We start from the raw sequence: 19,115 nt of genomic DNA on the forward strand, positions 1-19,115 counted from the left end.
GCGTCCGTAACTAGTCTGTTGTCAAGATCACCTCACGTACAAAAGAGCAAAGAGTGTGTTGTGCACTTAGAAGCCTCAAAGGAGCGAAAACCTGGCGACCAGGATCACCACACTGGCAGACAGCCGGATTGGCTGGCAGTCAGTGATATCACCACAGCAGAGAAATCCCACTGGCTGAAGGGATGCGATGTCAGCAGATGAGACTTGTCTATGGCAAAAGGTGGTACACGGAACGATCCCAAGCAGCACAGGTAATCGGCCCAATATTGTAAATGGTATCACTGGTCGTTTGTAGGACAGGCATTTGCCAATATGTTCCCAATATTGAGCACATATTGGCCAGTAATCGCCCAATATTATAAACGGAATCACTGGTTGTTTGTAAGACCGGCATTTGCCAATATGGTCCCAATATTGGGCACATATTGGCCAGTAACTGGAACAATACTGTAAATGGTTTCACTCTGGTCATTTGTAGGATCGGCATTTGCCAATATGATTTCAATATTGGGCACATATTGGCCAGTAACTGGAACAATATTGTAAATGGTTTCACTCTGGTCATTTGTAGGATCGGCATTTGCCAATATGATTTCAATATTGGGCACATATTGGCCAGTAACTGGAACAATATGGTAAATGGTTTCACTCTGGTCATTTGTAGGATCGGCATTTGCCAATATGATTTCAATATTGGGCACATATTGGCCAGTAACTGGAACAATATTGTAAATGGTTTCACTCTGGTCATTTGTAGGATCGGCATTTGCCAATATGATTTCAATATTGGGCACATATTGGCCAGTAACTGGAACAATATTGTAAATGGTTTCACTCTGGTCATTTGTAGGACCGGCATTTGCCAATATGATTTCAATATTGGGCACATATTGGCCAGTAACTGGAACAATATTGTAAATGGTTTCACTCTGGTCATTTGTAGGATCGGCATTTGCCAATATGATTTCAATATTGGGCACATATTGGCCAGTAACTGGAACAATATTGTAAATGGTTTCACTCTAGTCCTTTGTAGGATCGGCATTTGCCAATATGATTTCAATATTGGGCACATATTGGCCAGTAACTGGAACAATATTGTAAATGGTTTCACTCTGGTCATTTGTAGGACCGGCATTTGCCAATATGATTTCAATATTGGGCACATATTGGCCAGTAACTGGAACAATATTGTAAATGGTTTCACTCTGGTCATTTGTAGGATCGGCATTTGCCAATATGATTTCAATATTGGGCACATATTGGCCAGTAACTGGAACAATATTGTAATGGTTTCACTCTGGTCATTTGTAGGATCGGCATTTGCCAATATGATTTCAATATTGGGCACATATTGGCCAGTAACTGGAACAATATTGTAAATGGTTTCAGTCTGGTCATTTGTAGGATCGGCATTTGCCAATATGATTTCAATATTGGGCACATATTGGCCAGTAACTGGAACAATATTGTAAATGGTTTCACTCTGGTCATTTGTAGGATCGGCATTTGCCAATATGATTTCAATATTTGGCACATATTGGCCAGTAACTGCAACAATATTGTAAATGGTTTCACTCTAGTCCTTTGTAGGATCAGCATTTGCCAAGACGTTCCCAATATTGGGCACATATTGGCCAGTAATCGCCCAATATTGTAAATGGTTGCACTCTGGCCTTTTGTAGGGCCGGCATTTGCCAATATGTTCCCAATATTTGGCCGATTATCTGTGCTGCTTGGGAGCAACCTGGGTCTTGCAAGCAGACCACCAGAGACGTCACCAGACCAGTTTCGTCTGTGCGCGACACTGGGAAGGTGGTGTTGGGGGCTCAGAAACAGCATTGCACAAAGGGATCAACCTGGGTCTTGCAAGCCCCACCAGACCAGCAGTGATGTCACAAGACCAGGTTCATGTGCCTCTAGCCAACCGTGGCAGGGGACAGGTGTTTGGGAAGAGCATTGGCTGGCTCAGGCATGACATCACAACGCACATCAAACATTCTTGTATTTTGCCTAGTCGAAATGCCACTTCCAGTCATGTTTCAATCCTGTGAATTTTGGCTCAACAGCCAAATGCCATACTCATGCGCTCGTCCCGTCCTGTCTCTTCTTTCGTGATAGTCTTCTTTGCACACTTACCTTCCTTTGTCATGAACCAGCTCAGCCAACGTGTCCTGCTGAAATGCCATACTGTGGTGGGCCTTTCCTCTTGGGAGAACATGCAAGCAGTCCAGGAGTTTAATCTGGTTAATCATGATTAGCCCACTAGCTTAAGGCAGCTAATGGCATTGCTGCCAGGCATCTCTGCACCCCCCCCCACCCCCAAGAAAAGGACACCACACAGAACAATGTTTGATAAACAACCGTATAATTCGTTACAGTAACTGAACAATAGCGCAACATTTTGACAGGCCTATCTTCACACAGTTTGTACAGCATTTCATCTCCGACATTGCAGCCAGCGTGCCAGGTGTGAAAGTGGCACCACGTCGCACTGCGCGACAACTTTCGCCCTCCTCAAACTTTGGGCATGCCTCGAAGTTTGCGCATGAAATAAAGAAGGCCTTTTCAAAAGCTGGGTTGGCAACAATCAGCTACAAAACGTCTTGCAAGCACGGAGCCATTGCCAAGAACTTACAGTAAACATTGTTGAAAAAAAAAGCTAAAAAAAAAACAGGAAATGTCTCCCTGGGAGATCCGCATGTTCAAAATGTTCCAGCACTCCCATTCCTAGAAGTATGGCATGGTGCCACACATTCTGTGACCCACCTGCACAAGAGAAACATCTGAGAAACAGACTTCGCGATTTCCAATCGCTCAGAGCTCTATTTACACTTGAAGCAGCTGAAACAAAATAACTGCTACCGCAGAAATAAGCAAATAGTCTGAGTTTACAATATTCCGGTACAAAAAAAATTTTAGAACAGCAGACAACCACCTTGGCACGTTGACACAAGGCCAATGGCCGTGCTTGGAAAGTGAGAACTTTAACATAGTCTGGGAAAGCGAGGATGATGCATGCCATCGGCACAGTACTCGGAAGCCTCAAACAAGATGACCACAACACTGCCGGTTAAATAGAAGCAATGAAATTGAACACGTCGCACACTTAAACATTTTCAAACCAGACGCTGCTTGATGAGTGAGTTGGCCATTTCATTAGGCAAAGATCCAAAGTATAAAGCGCTGTTCACTGTCCTAAGTAAGCCTATATATATATTCGTGGAAATTTCTTGCTTCTGTACAAAAAAACCACTCTATACATGTAAGATGAGACAGGAGCGACCAGCCGCAAAGTTTTTTTGTTGTAAAAAAAAAAACACACCAGAGAAGGCCCGCTCTTTTGAAGGATTCACATGGGAGGGAGAAAGGGAGGGGGGGGGGAGGCAAGCTTAGTTGTGACAGGATGAAGTGCGAAAAACTGCGCAATGCTCTTATAGCGACGCAACCAACACGTGTTAAAAAATTCCTTCAGACAGTCGCAACAGCCGTGGTGCGGTGCTGCGGAATACAATCCGGCACTGCCCAAGATGCAACGCAAACAGCAGGCCAGACCAGGTCAGTATACACCGCTAATCCACCCAACAATACGCATCACTGCCCGCTAGTCGACAACCAGACGGCGTTTCGCTCGCCACGAAACCAGTAAAAATCGCTACGCGCCCACACCACCCACCGCATTTGGCAACTGCTGGTTTTAAAAAAACCGCGATACACGCTTGCCGCTTAAGCCTACAACTTGCGCTAACCCTAAATCGCGGCAGACAAACAGAAATTGCACCTGAGCGCACGGGTTTCTGCGTACTGCTGCCGCTCGGATGACGATATGTTCCAAGCCTCTAGCCCCTGCAGAACTGCATACACAGAGGCAGCAGCAGCAACTGCCAACCATAGCCTTAAATTACCACGAGCGGGCACTGAAAACTTGCAGCCACGTTACTTGTCGGCTGTTGCCAGGCTGTCGTCTGCAGGAAGTGCTGCCCATCGGATGAAAGCATCGGCAATGAACGGCTCCGACCAATCAGGGCAGGAGAGGAGTCAGCCCTCAACTAACGTCAAGGCAACAGCGCCAATTCGTTAAGCAGACCAACCTGCTAAGGCCGCGGTGTCCACCAGAAGAGGTTTTTCTGATTTTGTTAAAAACCAGACTACTGGAAACTGCAGACACGGCTATCGCGAAAAAAACAACCTCGAGATGTGATCAGCAAGGGGCAAAACTGCCTCCTGTCCGAAACGAATGCACAAGTCATGAAAACGAAGGGATTTCCCGATCGCACTGACACCAGCAGAGAACTCCTGCAATCAGTCGGGAGCCAAGGTACGAGAGATAAATCTGAGATGGTAAATCGAGCTACCAGGAACCGCTGTCATCTGCAAATGGCCTAAATTAGACGTAAAGTGGCCCATGTTAAGAGAGGCTGGCTCCAAGCATAGGTTAGCAACCTGATGAGAAGCAGGTGCCTCTGCTTGCAAGAAGGAAACGAGTCTGCGCTCTGATATGCTGGGAAGTCCCGAGATGACGGCAGCTCTCGGAAGACGGTGCGCGTCGACGTGATGCCCATCCTGACCCGTAAATATGACGAAGGTCACTCGCGCACAAAAGTAACGTGTTTAGAACCTGCCTGATGGCTGTGAAGGAGAGTTTAGGCCCAATAAAAAAAGGGATGAGAGTAAAGATAGAGAGACGTAAAGAGTGCTTTAACCGCTAGGAGAGGTACTTGCGGACCGCGCCCACTGTCAGCACTGCAGGAAACAACCAAATCAAGCCGTCCTGGCCGCAGCTAGGCAGTAGATATATACCGAAGGTGACGACCAGTAACGCACTGCCCGCAAGGGACGCAGGCTCCAGGCGACAACTGCCAACTTGAGGATCTCCAGCGCCAAATCTTGCCTCTACCGCAACTCGGCAGAGCCGATCGTTCCGAGCCTGAGAGAAGAAGAGAGCGACACCATCTGCAGACGACAGACGGGCACCAGGCGCTAGCTTTGAGCCAAGAACACTCGCCAATCAAATTAGTTGGCACCCGCGGGGAAGGGGAAGAGAGAGAGGAGAGGAGAAAACAGAGAGAGAGGAGGGGGGGGCCCTCAAAGCAGGGAGCAGGGGCGCCGCTTCTTGGGCTTGGGCTGTGGGCAGAGCACGGCCCGGATGGCCTCGTCGAAGACGTTCTTGAGCCCCTTCTGGGTGAGGGCCGAGCACTCGAGGTACTTGACGGCGCCGATCTCCTTGGCCATGGCCAGCCCCTGCGGGTAGGTGATGGGCGCCAGCTTGCGGTCGCGCAGCTTCTCCACCGTGTCCTTGTCCTCACGCAGGTCCAACTTGGTGCCCACCAGGATGATGGGCGTGTTGGGGCAGTGGTGGCTCACCTCCGGGTACCACTACACCAGAAGGGCACCCACCCACGTCAGCGCTTCCCTTCCTGCCTTCTTCTACTGTTCTACAGATAACACTCATCATCATCAGCCCGACTACTCCCACTGCAGGGCAAAGGCCTCTCCCCATGTCTCTTCTCCAATTATCCCTGTCCTTCTTTGCCAGTTGCGGCCACCGTATTCCCGCAAACTTCTTAACATCCGCAATCTCATCCCCCCATCTAACTTTCTGCCGTCCCCTGCCACGCTTGCCTTCTCTTGGAATCCACTCCGTTACCCTTGCCTTTGCATTACATTACATTACATGTAATACATCGCATCGCTTCGCATTACAGATAACATTAGAAAGAACCTGTTGTATACTGCAGTAAGCACTGCCAAAATTAGGAACAGCCATTAGGAAGAGCCAAGCAGTGCATTTTTTTCTTTTCTGTACAATTGCAAGTACACATGCAGCTGAGCCCCATCAATACCAGTCCGGATTGTCATTTCTCACCTTCCGTGGGCATGCACACAAACACACAAAACATGCCCCGCCAAATCCTCTCTTCTCTCTCTCTCTTCTTCTCTCTGATGCCTCTTTGTGCTTCAGACTTGACTTTCCACGTGGTTTCTAGCCATGTGGTTATTACTGAGATAACATTTATCGTACCATGCTCCCTCACGTGACGTTTTGGTTTACGGTTTATGGGGGTTTAAGGTGTCAAAGGGACTCAGGCCATGAGGGACGCCGTAGTGAGGGGCTACTACGGAAATTTCGACCACCTGGGGTTCTTTAACGTTCACTGACATCGCACTGTACATGGGCTTCTAGAATTTCGCCTCTATTGAAATTCGACCGCTGTGGCCAGGATCGAACCCGCGTCTTTCAGGTCGGCAGCGCCATAACCACTGAGCCACTGCGGCAGGCAGCTCACGTCGAGTGAATTGATGCTAGAGGGCATGAAACCAACTGATGCTGCTCTTTTAGTTTAACCTCGCTTTATCTTAAAATATTAATAAAAATAGAAATTGCATAACCAACACAGCCACAATGCTTTCAGCATAACTGCTATCAGCAACGCTATTGCCGGCAAAAGCGGTTGCTGGCATGTACGATAGGTGTAAACCTCTGTTGTTTCGTTGATAGCATTTTAAAACCACCTTTGTGCTCTTGGCTAATAAAACCTATGCATCCCAGTTACGCCACGCTCATTATTGGCCCTGCATGCCACCTAGGCGACCCAGCAGTCGTCGTCTCCATAAAGTTGCATGGGGTCACTGTACTGGCTATATTTCGTGTCCCCGATGTCAGAGTCCCCAAGTGCCATCTACCGTGAGAAAGTGAGACTACCATATAGAAAAAAAAAAATTATGCTCGAAATTGTTCTGCTCTATTTCTCAATGCGACAGCCGTGTATTCGTTTATTTGGGAAAAGAGCTTTCGGCTCCAGCAAAAAAAAAAATTAACTTTGGCGTTGAAAGTTGGCTGATAGTCCCTTTAAAATCTGCAACATCTCTCAATGTGCGAGAATAAACAATGCGGTGGCCTTTTGTTCTTTCTGTTGCAAAGGAAATCCTCAGCTTAAATTACTTGCAACAGTAGCTTGGTTTGCGCTTTTAAAAAAAGGCGCTCTTTTGCACTCATTAAGTTTCAGTACGCGACGTCTCTTTTCTGTTCGTTTGTTCCGCCGGCACAGTGTTCTTTTCCTTATTTTTTCGCAATTTTTCTTATTTGCTTATTTTCCACACGCTGTACTCTTGATTGTGCTCTTCTTTGCGCATGCTCACCGCTCGATGGTGATGATCGGCTCCTATATATATATTAGACGTGGTGGCTTTTTGAAAATTAAGTTGCAAGTTAGCGCCTCTCCCGTCCACTTCTGTGTCATCTGTGTCCTTTCTGCGCCATGTTTTCGAAGAATTAAATTACTTGCAAACTTTCGGCGAAGCAGAACCCCGCGACTGTGGATGAAAACCAGATCTGATGATTTGATTTCAATAGCATACTGAAAAAAATTGCGCAAAAAAACGAGGACGAAGCAAAGACAAGACGAGGACGAGCGCTAAACATTGCCGCACTTGTAATGGCGGTGATAAGAAGCGGCAGTGTAAACCGCTCTTTGAAAAAACAACAATTCTGTTTAGGCATAGAGACCAACTTGTGCAGGAACTCATGGAAGCATTTCATATGCGTATCAGCGGAGATACATGCGTCAGCCAGACTTCCGTCCGCTTCTCTGATAGAGAGTTCTGCTTTTTGGCAAAATCACTCGGGTACGCAGGGGGTGACATGTGATGTTCTTGATGTCAGATTGGCATGATTAGTTTTGTTTTTTTTTTTTCCTGTTTACATGTGCATGTGTTTCGGAATAAATCTTCAGTCGTGAGTTAGCACTCGTCCTCGTCTTGTCTTTGCTTCGTCCTCGTTTTTTTGCGCAATTTTTTCAGTATGCATATCAACCAACTTGCCCAACTTTCTGCTCTCCTAAGTATGATTTCAATAGCCCAAGGCCAACTTTGGCCAAAGGGCTGATGCATGTGCCCTTCACGAAGTGGGATCAAAGGCCCCCTTTTTCCACGCATTTCACCCCCGAGCAGGAGATGGCTTGTACCCACTGAAAAACCGCGGGATTTCCAACAACACTGGGGATCGAACCACGCAACTCCCATCTGCAAGGCGGATGCTCAAACCAATAGACCACTGCAGTAGCATAGGTAGCAAGAACTAATTGCATCGCACTTTTAGCTCACGGGGAATCGGAAATAATTTGTTACAGCGGAAGCCTCAATGTACTGTTCAACTGTGTGTCCAAAAATACAAAAAAGATGACTACCCATTAGTGCCAAAGATGGTGTGCAACTGCAGAAAAAGAAAGTGTTTATTTTCAGCGGCTGATACTGCCCGTGTGTTTGGGCTGTGCAATAAGTGTGCTAGCAGCCCCTTCATATGCGCTGTGTCAGCAAGTGTCATGTGGTCTTGTATTGCCCAAGTATCGTATATCCCTGGCCGAGCAAAATAACAGGCAGACTTCTTTCCATGCTTGCCGGGAGCAGACATTTGGTCTTGTCTCTCCACCGAGCACAAGAGGCACAGTGCACAGGCGCAGTCAAGGAAAACTGCGCCTAAACGGCATTGCGACTAAGGCAATGTGTACCTTTTTTTTGACGCAGCTTTATTTGGCCCACGAGGTGATCCATGTCTCATTTGGTGGCCACGTATCATTGAGCGCTACCTTTGAACTCAAATAGCCATACTCCGCGACAACTTTTTCTGTCAATGGAGCGGAAACTACAGAGCAAAAAAAACACCCCCTTTTCCTACACAGCCGTCCACTCGTATTTGTCATTTTCCCTTAAATTCCTGCGCTGCCTTTCCCCTGGATGCCAACACTACTTGGAAGGCAGCATCTGCTAGTGAAGATGGTGCCTCAGCAGTTTCAGCTTCGCTTTCCTGACGTGCTATCGGTTCATCACAAATTTGCAGTGACAAGCAAGAAGAGGCTACAATTTGCTAAACCGTGCATCTCTCACAGCAGACTCTCAGGCCTGCCTCGGACACGGCCTCACAGCTCAACATAGCGAGCCTTCAATTACGAGCACTGCGTACAATGTCCACTCACCTTTGCCCTGACGTTTTCGAAGGATGCCGGGTTTACGAGGGAGAAGCAGATGAGAAAGACATCCTGCGAAAAAGAAAACGACAACAGCTGCTTAACCGACAATACATCACTACAAGCATCAATTCAACAGTCATTCCAGCCAGCCACTGACTTCCCACCTGGAAAACCCCCGAGAACCCTAGTGCATGTCTATAGTCACCAAAACCAACGAGCATAGGGGATGTTCAATTACGTTTTTTTCTAATTGATCCCACGAAATTCAAAGGTCGTGGGTTTGGATCCCACCGGTGGCATGCGGTTGTTTTTTCTTCTGTTTTCTTATCAGTTACCTTTAAAATAAATACCCTATCAATACCTTGTTACCACCAGATGGCACCACCAGGCGGAGTGCGCAAGAACTCCCGTTTTTTGTTTGAGTCTTTCTTTTTTACGCTCAAAAGTTCGAAAGTGAGCCCCAATAAACCATGTGACGCTGTGCAGGCTGTATCCCATCTCTCCTCGCTGGACATGTCACTTAATCCGCATCTTAAGCACAACACTGCGCGTTGACCAACAGGCCCTTGCCCTAATGTTCTATTTGTTAGTGCAAAAGCTTGATGCTTTTTCAGCAAGTCCTTCCTTCGCGTCAAAAAACACGCCTCAAAAACAGGAGATGCTCACACAAAGATGTGCCTTGTTCGTGTCTTCGCACCATTCTCCTCTCCTTATCATTACCAGCCGGACAAATGTTATCACTTCCTGTTTCCCCACACAGGATGCAACAGTCATCTCGCGCAAGCATGCCCGATGAAACCAGTCTTTCACAATCAATCGCAACCACAAATGTGGAATTTTTTAACACTCCAGTATGCCAGTGCCGATGGAGACCCATTATCTGACAAGAGCTACACGCTGCTTGAACAAAATGTCGCCACGAATCACAGTAATAGAAACTAAAGACTGTGCATGATGTGTGCTGCTGCTATTGCTGTTGCCAAGTTCATCTTTTTCTATTTTCTGTTTGTGGCAGCAAGCTTGACGCGTAAAGAGTTAGCTTGGATGTCTAAGCCTGCCTAGATGACTGCTCGCACTTATACATGACAAAGGTACTTTTTTTTAGCCAAAAAAATTCTGATCCATTTGTTCTTGACATTTCATGTCAACTCCCGTCAAAGGACTCTACCTTCAGTGCTAGAGTTTCACTGAGCAGAATTGCTCTTACAACTTGTAACATGCCTCAGCTGTAATGAACGCTTGATTAGTAGAAACAAGGGTGGAGCTACCGTCAAAAAAAACACACGAACGACCATGGCCGCACCACTCGGTTAGAGCGACTAGGGAGTCGACACAAACATCTGGCTGGGAAGCACTTCCCCGACAATGACAAAGTAAAAGACGAGGTCAAACAGTTCGTTAAGGACATGGCAGCGAGCTGGTATGAAATGGGCATGCAAAAGCTGTCCGAGCACCTCCAAAAATGCATTGACCAAAACGGCAATTATGAGTACAAATAGAGGAGTGATCAACCTTTCAAATGATGTATCAATTATTGAAAATAAACATTTATTTCTATTTTTAAAAAATAAGAGGCCTTGTTTTTGGGATGACCCTCGTAGACAAAGGCCTGCATAATACTGAGCTGTTCACTGAGTTGCTTGCCGAGTTTGACTGCGACGAGGCGAAAAAAAAACTGACAGGCGATCATACAACGTGATGCGACACATGTGCGACAGCACAGAGTTTTAGCTTTTCGGCGTCTCTTTAGCTCAGACAGACCTTGTTCCCTGCACTAGCGCCAGTGGCCAAGCCGGTGCGGTCGCCACAAGCAACGGGTTGCCACTATGGTGTTTTCACCATTGCCAGATGGGTGGAAGGAACTAGAGGAGACATTACGCATGTCCAAGTCGCTTGGAAAGCAGGAGGACTGAGCTGCCATGACAGGAGAAGGCTATGACACACGCAGAAAATAAACTCAACTTCTTCCTGACTTTCTATTTTTGGCTGTAATATGGGAAGTCCACCTGCTTGGTTTATGGGGGTTTAACGCCCCAAAGCAACTCAGGCTATGAGGGACGCCGTAGTGAAGGTCTCCGGAAATTTCGACCACCTGGGGTTCTTTAATGTGCACTGACATCGCACAGCACACGGGCCTCTAGAATTTCGCCTCCATCGAAATTCGACCACCGCGGCCAGGATCCAACCCGCGTCTTTCGGTGTCAGCAGCCGAGTGCCATAACCACTGAGCCACCGCGGCGGCACGGAAGTCCATTTGCTACAAATATTTGATACAACGAATGCAATCTGTGTGACCATCGAGTGTGTAGTAAATTGGCTCAACTCTATAGTCAGGTACAACTTAAGTCTGCAGTGAAGTGTGCCCACATTCAAGACTGCCGCACATAATTTCTCCACAACAAAAAAGTAGTACATTTTGAAAACTTGTCTTGCTGCTTGAACAAGAAGCTAATCACAAGAAAAAAATTATGAGCTCTAGAATTCTGATACCAGGTTTGTTTAATATAGCCAGACATTAAAAAGTTGATTTCATTTACTATCGTGATTGGCCAGCAGAGTAATACAGTACACCGTGGACTGTGGACCAGTGTTAGCAACTGCTGTTTTTTTTTAAGCTGTATCCTACTATAGTTCTGTAACTTCCTCTTACAATTCAGAACTAAGATTTCATCGCTTAACTGGTGAGACCATGCTATTCACGTGATTCAGTTAAAACGTGACATAATTCCCAATGATCTCCTACTCTAGAGGCCTGTAAGCTGTGCGATGTCAGCGCACGTTAAAGAACCCCGGGTGGTCGAAATTTCCGGAGCTCTCCACTACGGCGTCTCTCATAGCCTCAGTCGCTTTGGGACGTTAAACCCCATAAACCAAACCAACCAACCAACGATCTCCCACTGTGTTCGGGAGAACTCTTGGATCCTTTGAGACTGGCATCAAATTGAAGCAGCGGTGATGGGATATATAATACACATTCATACTTGGAGAGCACTTGCTTTACCAGAACCACTGCACAACGTTAAGCTTCAATGAACTTACAAAACCTGAACCCTTGATGTGCAACAAAGCCAACCTAATGATACCATTGCAGGGTGACACAAATGTTAACTTTGGCTACAGCTAGCTGAAACCACACTCCATGACGCTCCAACAATGCTAAGGCTATGAGGGTGCCCACATGTTTGCCCACATATCCTAAATTTGTAATTCTTAATTTTCTAATTGTAATCGCTCTCAAGCACGCTTCCTATTCTGGAAGTTTGAAAAGGCCATTCTAAAGCAATACTGGAGCCCTTGCATCGACGTTCAGTCAGACTGGTGCCATATCACTTCTGCAAGCACAAGTAAGCTTTCTATACCAGAAAACAAAGCACACCTTCACTGTGGTGTTCATTTCCTCCCATCAGGGCACTGCACATTCATGGCTATTCAGATCCAAGCCCAGAGGTACAGTCTTTGTCAAAAGTACACAGCCCAAGGGGTCTGCCTCTGAGCCCTGCAGCACGGCTCCTCTTGCATGCTCAGGGACCCTTAATCTCACGAAGGTGGCTGGTAATCAAGTCGCCAACCCTTCCAAGCTTCGGTCTATCAAATGTGCTTAACCCTTTCAGGCGCTTTGTGCACAATTGTGTATACTCACAGCTTTTTCTGAGAGACTGATGCTCCTAGCAGTGATTTCATTGTTCCATTCAAATTGAGCACCCTTCTTGTCGCAAATAAGTTGCTTGTTTGTGCCATGTAGCGAACGCAGTAAATAATGTTTCCCTCAACAGTGAGCTAGGTAGCACTTCGTCCACCATTTCTGTGCGGACGGATTTTGTTGCAAGTGAAAACATTAATTGTGCTTGCGCAATGTGCATCTTCGAAACGCAAAATGATTCCACAATTCCTAGGGTGCTTACCTGACACATCAGAACATGTTACTATTTCTAAAAAATCTCTCACTTTGTACGGAATTTTGCACATGGTTGCAAAACCTTACCTGCCAGTCTTTCACGTTCAAAAACTAACAAATGACCTATCTTGAGGCCTGAATATGCTAGTTAGGGGGGGAAATAACTGATTTCAATAAAACAAAAAATGGCGGCTTGGAAGCAAACCCCTTAGGCTGTATATTTTTGACAAAGTCTGTACCTTTTATATGTCAGGTTACCATACTGCGAAATGCCTGCCTGATGCCCTTGGAGTCATACCCAAGCGACATTTCAAGGAGATGCACTCGCTGTTTAACGTTCACATCCGAGCTGAAACAGGCTGGTTTATCGGGGTTTAACGTCCCAAAGCGACTCAGGCTATGAGGGACGCCGTAGTGAAGGGCTGCTATGGAAATTTCGACCACCTGAGGTTCTTCAACGTGCCCCGACATCGCATAGTAAAGGGGCCTCTAGAAGTTTGCCTCCATCGAAATTCGGCCGCCGCGGGCGGGATCGAACCCGCGTCTTTCGGGTCGGCAGCCGAGCACCGTAACCACTGAGCCACCGCGGTGACCCGAGCTGAAACAGACCCCAATGCCTTCCACAGCACACGGAGGACTGGCCACAGAAAAAAAAAAATCGAGGAATATAAAACTGCACAGCTCGCCAATCCTCCTGGCACCGACTGCGGAAAAGCTGCTCACCGTCTGTGGGTAGGAGAGCGGCCGCAGTCGGTCGTAGTCCTCCTGACCGGCTGTATCCCACAGGCCGAGGTTGATGGGCTTGCCATCGACCATCACATTGGCAGAGTAGTTGTCGAACCTGCAAGGGGGCCGACGTTAGCGCTGTGGCTAATTACACACTCTGGTGTCATCAAAACCACAGACTCAGGTGACGGCCAAACTTGTCACGCTGAGACTAGTAAAACTGCAAGCAGAGAGAAGTGCAAGTTGTTGGTGTCGGTGAAGAAAGTCGACCCCACGCAAACGTTACACCAGAAACCCAGTGCTACCACTGAACCAGGCTCAAAGAATCTCTCAACAGGTGCCCTAGGACCCACATAGAGAAGCTTGGCTTGAATACGTCCATACATGCTGCAGTCAGAACAGCAAACACAACAACACGTCGATCATGTTAGTAAATTTAGGAGACTGCTGCTTTGCATCAGGCTAAGGATTAGCCAAGGGCAGGCTAATCATCTGTCATCCAGGTGCACTATTCTTCAAAAAAACTCACTGCACACCACGTACTGCATGTCAGTTCAACCTTTCCTCAGTACAATGCAAATAGAACTTAGCAAAATAAGCAGGCTGCCTCATAGCAGTCTCGCAAATACTCTACACAGAGACTGAAGTTACAAAAAGCTGACCTCCAATCAAAGCACTTTGCCTTCCATTATTTTTCACTAAAAATGTAAGTATGTATCAGTCAAAACAGCTGCTCAATTAATGTGCTATCAGGATCAAATGAAATGAAAACAGAAAAAAGTCTTAGGCGGTGCTCAGTGGGTCGCGTGAACGTGTCGGCAGCCAAACATTAGTTATGTCCGAGGTTGACAAACTAAAGTTCACTATATCCAAGGTGGTACACACAGGTTCGTTATATTCAAGGTTAAAGCATTAAGTTGGTTACATCCAACGTGGCATACTTAGGTTCCTTACATCTGAGGTAACTGATAACAGTTCATTATATCTGAGGTAGTATGCTGTTTGTAGCCTGGTGGGCTCTGACAGACACCGTTCGCCATTTCTGCTTGCCCAGATCCTTCTAATGCTAATGCGTTAATAACTACAACACAAACAAAAGAATACAAAATATTACCTACTGGGGAGTAAATACAGATGCAGACCCTTCTAGTGCTAATACATTAGTAACTACAACACAAACACAAGAATACAAAATATTACGCACTGGGGAGTAAATACAGGTGAGGCCTATAAATACTTTCATGCCAAGGCCTTCACCCCCTCGGAATGAAAATTAAGTGAGCCAGGATTCCACCTCACTTTGCGTTCTATTTGATGCTGACAATGCATTTATCAGCATTTGTCTTTTACATCTGACAACAGCACAGAACAATGGTACGCTTAAAACTCTTCAAATGTGTGCATTTCATTCACTGTCATGTCTTCCTTTTCAAAGCTGCATTCTCATTACATTAGAGACAAGGCAACTATAATTGTAAGTAGCAGTGTTTGGGCTCACAAAATTTTGTGCAAGGGACAGTTTGCTTCTTATCTCTAAAACTGGAGACAACTCTGAATGTTAATGCCAGCCAAACAGGGCACACAGCACCACTACACCTGTGTTCAGAACGTCACACCGGGAGTTGTTACGCTGGATGTGCGCCACAATCTAGACTCTTTCCACTGAAAGAAGCCTTCAAAGTTTTAAGTCCAACGGAATCGAGCACAGATCCGCCCTTATTACATGAGCAATGATGCAATTAGGTGGCAGAAGTACGCAACCTACTCAAAGGTATGGTGGACATGGCCATCGTCTAGAGCGGAAATGCCATGCTTAAAACTGCACACACCTGCAGTAACAAAAAAATAAAATAAAAGTGGTGGCGCTCGGCAACACTCACACTGTGGGGATGTACTCGCCAGGGAAGGCATTGGTGGTGTAGCTGATGAGGAGACAGGTTTTACCGACGGCACTGCACAGATGGGGGAAAAGAAAGGAACAAAGCATGAGTCCGGACGCAGTATGGTAGGCACATTTCTCTTTTACAGAAGCACAGACACTAAATTTCAATTCCGTGTTGTTTCTAACAATGTGTTCAAAATCAGTAAATGCAAATCCCCACACAGAATTCCACGATGTCCGGCAAATCATTTGTACTGAATTTCTTCTCTGAACTTTGCTTCGGTTTCACTTTAAACTGTGAAAGAGTGGCTGCAACGCTAAAGTTCAGTCCCGCTCACGTGAGGCGTACAAAAAAGTGATATCACAGATGTTCCTTCACTCAGTCATTTCGGCTCTTGGGGCAAGCTAACGGGAACAGTTGTACTGAATTAAAACAATGAAGCGGCAATTGTACAGCGGCTTCTTTTATGCCTCGTGTGACCCAGACTACGTGTCAATGTCACAGCCTGCGTTTGGCAACTGAAGCCAAACCCAAAACAACATAAGAGAACAGATTCCATTATAAATGATAACTACACGTGGTGATCAGTGTACATTCCAAAGAAGAAAATACGCAATCAATTGTTCCAGAGTTCAAAATGTCAAGCAATACGCTGCATTGCAGAACCAACAATCACAACACATCGTTACAAGGAACATATCAAGGAGTCATTGGAGTTGCCCAACGTCAAGACCATTTCGAGACCACAGCTCTGCCTGGCCAATCAGACAGGGGGCAACGGGAAGAGTTGCATTAATTTCATCAACCACACGGGCTAAATGAGCTTTAAAATCTCTGCACATTTTCTGCACTAAGCCTCCCCCTAAATGCAGCCCCCGTACCTGCTCACTCCTCCCAGCACCCGCGCAACATATCTGGCCTGAAATTCAAGCAGAATATCGGGCTTTCAAGGATACAAAGGGGTCAGCAATCAAGGTGGACAAGAGACTTCTATTGGGTCACACAGACTAGGAGCCCTTTGACTCTTGCTCAGCTATGATTACCCCCTCTACGGCAATGATCTCTGCATCCTTTTCCCTGGACTTCTGGCAGAGACTGTTAGCCTTGACAAGCAAAGCCTCTGCCTTTTTTTTTCTTCAGGACAGTTAGGGGACTACTAAGGAGGTTCTATCCCCAACCTAAAGACCAGACTAAGTTGGCGACAGCTCCAAAAAACACGTATCCATGCTTACTTATTCTAAACAAGATACACCCCATTACATACAGGCCCACATGCCCCTGATGCAGACAGACAGCCACACTATACCAAACCACATGGTAATGCCTGTAGTAACAGAGTGATCCGTTTATCATTATTTATCACTCGCCACCACACACATTCTTTTTCTGCAACACAACAACCACCATACATTCCATGGAGGAGAAAAGACGGCACACTACATTACCGACCACGGCAAGTCAACAACACAATACACATCACACTCAGCCCCGTCTCCGTCCCCACCGCCCCGCCATGACCGTCCCGACCCTATCCCAGAAAGGGCATCTAATCCCCTACGAGGTCGTCGTGCGTGGAGGTTCGGCGCGCCCGGCACCCACTGGTCCCAAGGTAACGGGGTAATGCCCTTTGCGGCTACCACCGCCCGTTTTAACAATGCTAGCACAACCTGGCAGTTCCTGTAATACACAGTGCTGCGCCAGAGCAGTGGGGGGTAGCGCTGTGCAGCTGCGAACCCGGTGACCAGCTTTGACTGGTCGAACGGGCCTAAGTTGCCACAGCCACGGCAGGAGGAGTCCTCGACTAGAAGACTCCCAAGACGCTATGACCAATGCATAAACGTTTTGTCATTGTCTCTCCTTCTCTCTTGAGGTGCAGCTCCAGCACCCTCCTTCTCTGATTCGCCTGCTGACTTTCCACTCCGTCCTCCTGATCTACGTGCAGCCATTCAGGGCGATTCTTTGCCAGCGCACATGAAATCTGCTTCTGCATGCTGCTGACCCAGAGGTTGCTTTCAGCTTTTCAGGGGACCTTTCAGAGCCGATTCACCCACTGTGGCCACATCAATCGTCTTATGGCACAACGCACACTTCGCTCTAGGCGGATCGCTACGAACTCCGCTCTCATCCACCCATCACACCAAGGAACACGAATGGGCGTGCAAGCCGATGTGGGCCAACTTCCAATTTAAAGAAAACAATTCGGGGACACCTAAGCTCTGCCTTATGGATATGACAGGAGAGCATTAAAGGGTCCCACCTGGGGCCCCCTTTGCACATCAAAGGACATACAAGGCCTCCCTTCAACCAAGTCAAACAAACGTGCCTCGATGACCCAGGGGCAGAGTGTCTCAATTCACAATTGAATTCATTAATTTGTTTACACGTCGTAATGACGGAGTCATGTTGCAACGTTATAATGACAATTTATCAAATGTTTTAATCACTGTTCAATTGTGCAGCTCCATGTGTGATGCACCACCCTTTCTATCAATCCGGATTTTTTTTTTTGTTGCGCAAATGCCTCCTACGATGCCAGGATCTCCACTGAATGGGACCCTTAACACTACCAGGTTTATGAAATGCACCATGTGCATCGCACAGCTCAAACCAGGCTACAAGGCCAAGCCTTCTTTGGCAAAAAATTCTGCAGCCAGTACGCATATAAGAGCAAACGTCGTTAATTGTGTACCAAATCTAAAGATGCCTTACTGCTGTTATACACACCCAGAGGCAAATGACTTGGCAAACTCCGCAAGGAGGTGAACCACAAGAGTTAATTTTAAGCCCACTTGTTTTTAATTTGTATTAATAACATCGTGACAGACATTACCTCCTCCACATGTCTTTTCGCTGACGCTCGTATCATTTTTCAGGGAAAGAGCCAATCCTAACGACATTGCTGCCTTGCAATGTCGTGGGTTAAGCACTTGGTGCAGTGTTTGGGAGACGCAAATAAACACCCACAAAACCAAACAGATCACTTTCTCTACACACTGTAAAACTCCAGTAAACCACAATATAAATAAAAGTGCCATTAACCCTTTCAGGCGCTTTGTACACAATTGTGTAAGCGGCAAACTTACAGATTTTCTGAGCAACTGGAGCATTTAACAGTGATTTCATTATTTCAGTCAAATTGAGCACCATTCTTGTTGCAAACAAGTTGCTTTTCTGTACCATGTAGTGAATGCAGTAAATAATATTTTTCATAAGAGTGAGCTAGATAGCACTTTGTCCGCCGTTTTTGTGCAGACAGATTTTGCCGCGAGTGAAAACATCGATTGTTTTTGCTCAATTTCGAGCATAATGTGAATCTTCCAAACACAAAGTGATTCCACGATCCCTAGGGTGTTCACCTGACACACGAGAACATTTTGATGTTATTATTTCTAGCAAATCTGACACTTTTTACGGAGTTCTCCACATCGTTGTAAGAACTTACCTGCTGGTCTTTCACGTTCGAAAACTAACAAATTTCCTTTCTTGAGGCCTGAATATACTGCTTAGGTGAAAAAATAATTGATTTCAGTGAAAACAAAAAATGGCGCCTGAAAGGGTTAAGCGCTCATCAACTTTCAAATATTTAGGCGTTGTTCTTTCCCCTGACCTGCACTGGCACGGCCACATAGAATATACTGCTAGCAA

General features: G+C 46.4%; 1 protein-coding gene across 1 annotated transcript in view; it reads right to left on the bottom strand.

Moving 5' to 3' along the window:
* Positions 1-2,347: 2,347 nt before the first annotated feature.
* The window catches only part of Rac1 (ras-related protein Rac1), a 28,797-nt gene continuing 12,029 nt past the window's right edge, over positions 2,348-19,115 (bottom strand). Inside the window, exons 2-5 of the mRNA XM_089586352.1 lie at positions 15,468-15,539; positions 13,585-13,702; positions 8,973-9,035; positions 2,348-5,376 (exon numbers count right to left, since the gene is read on the bottom strand). Coding sequence (XP_089442478.1) covers positions 5,086-5,376; positions 8,973-9,035; positions 13,585-13,702; positions 15,468-15,539 — 544 coding nt within the window. The 3' untranslated portion in view covers positions 2,348-5,085. The remainder of the gene's footprint in view (positions 5,377-8,972; positions 9,036-13,584; positions 13,703-15,467; positions 15,540-19,115) is intronic.

The sequence above is a fragment of the Amblyomma mixtum genome, chromosome 4, assembly GCF_055824585.1.
Source record: "Amblyomma mixtum isolate Tamu chromosome 4, ASM5582458v1, whole genome shotgun sequence".
Classification (NCBI taxonomy): Eukaryota; Metazoa; Arthropoda; class Arachnida; order Ixodida; family Ixodidae; genus Amblyomma; species Amblyomma mixtum.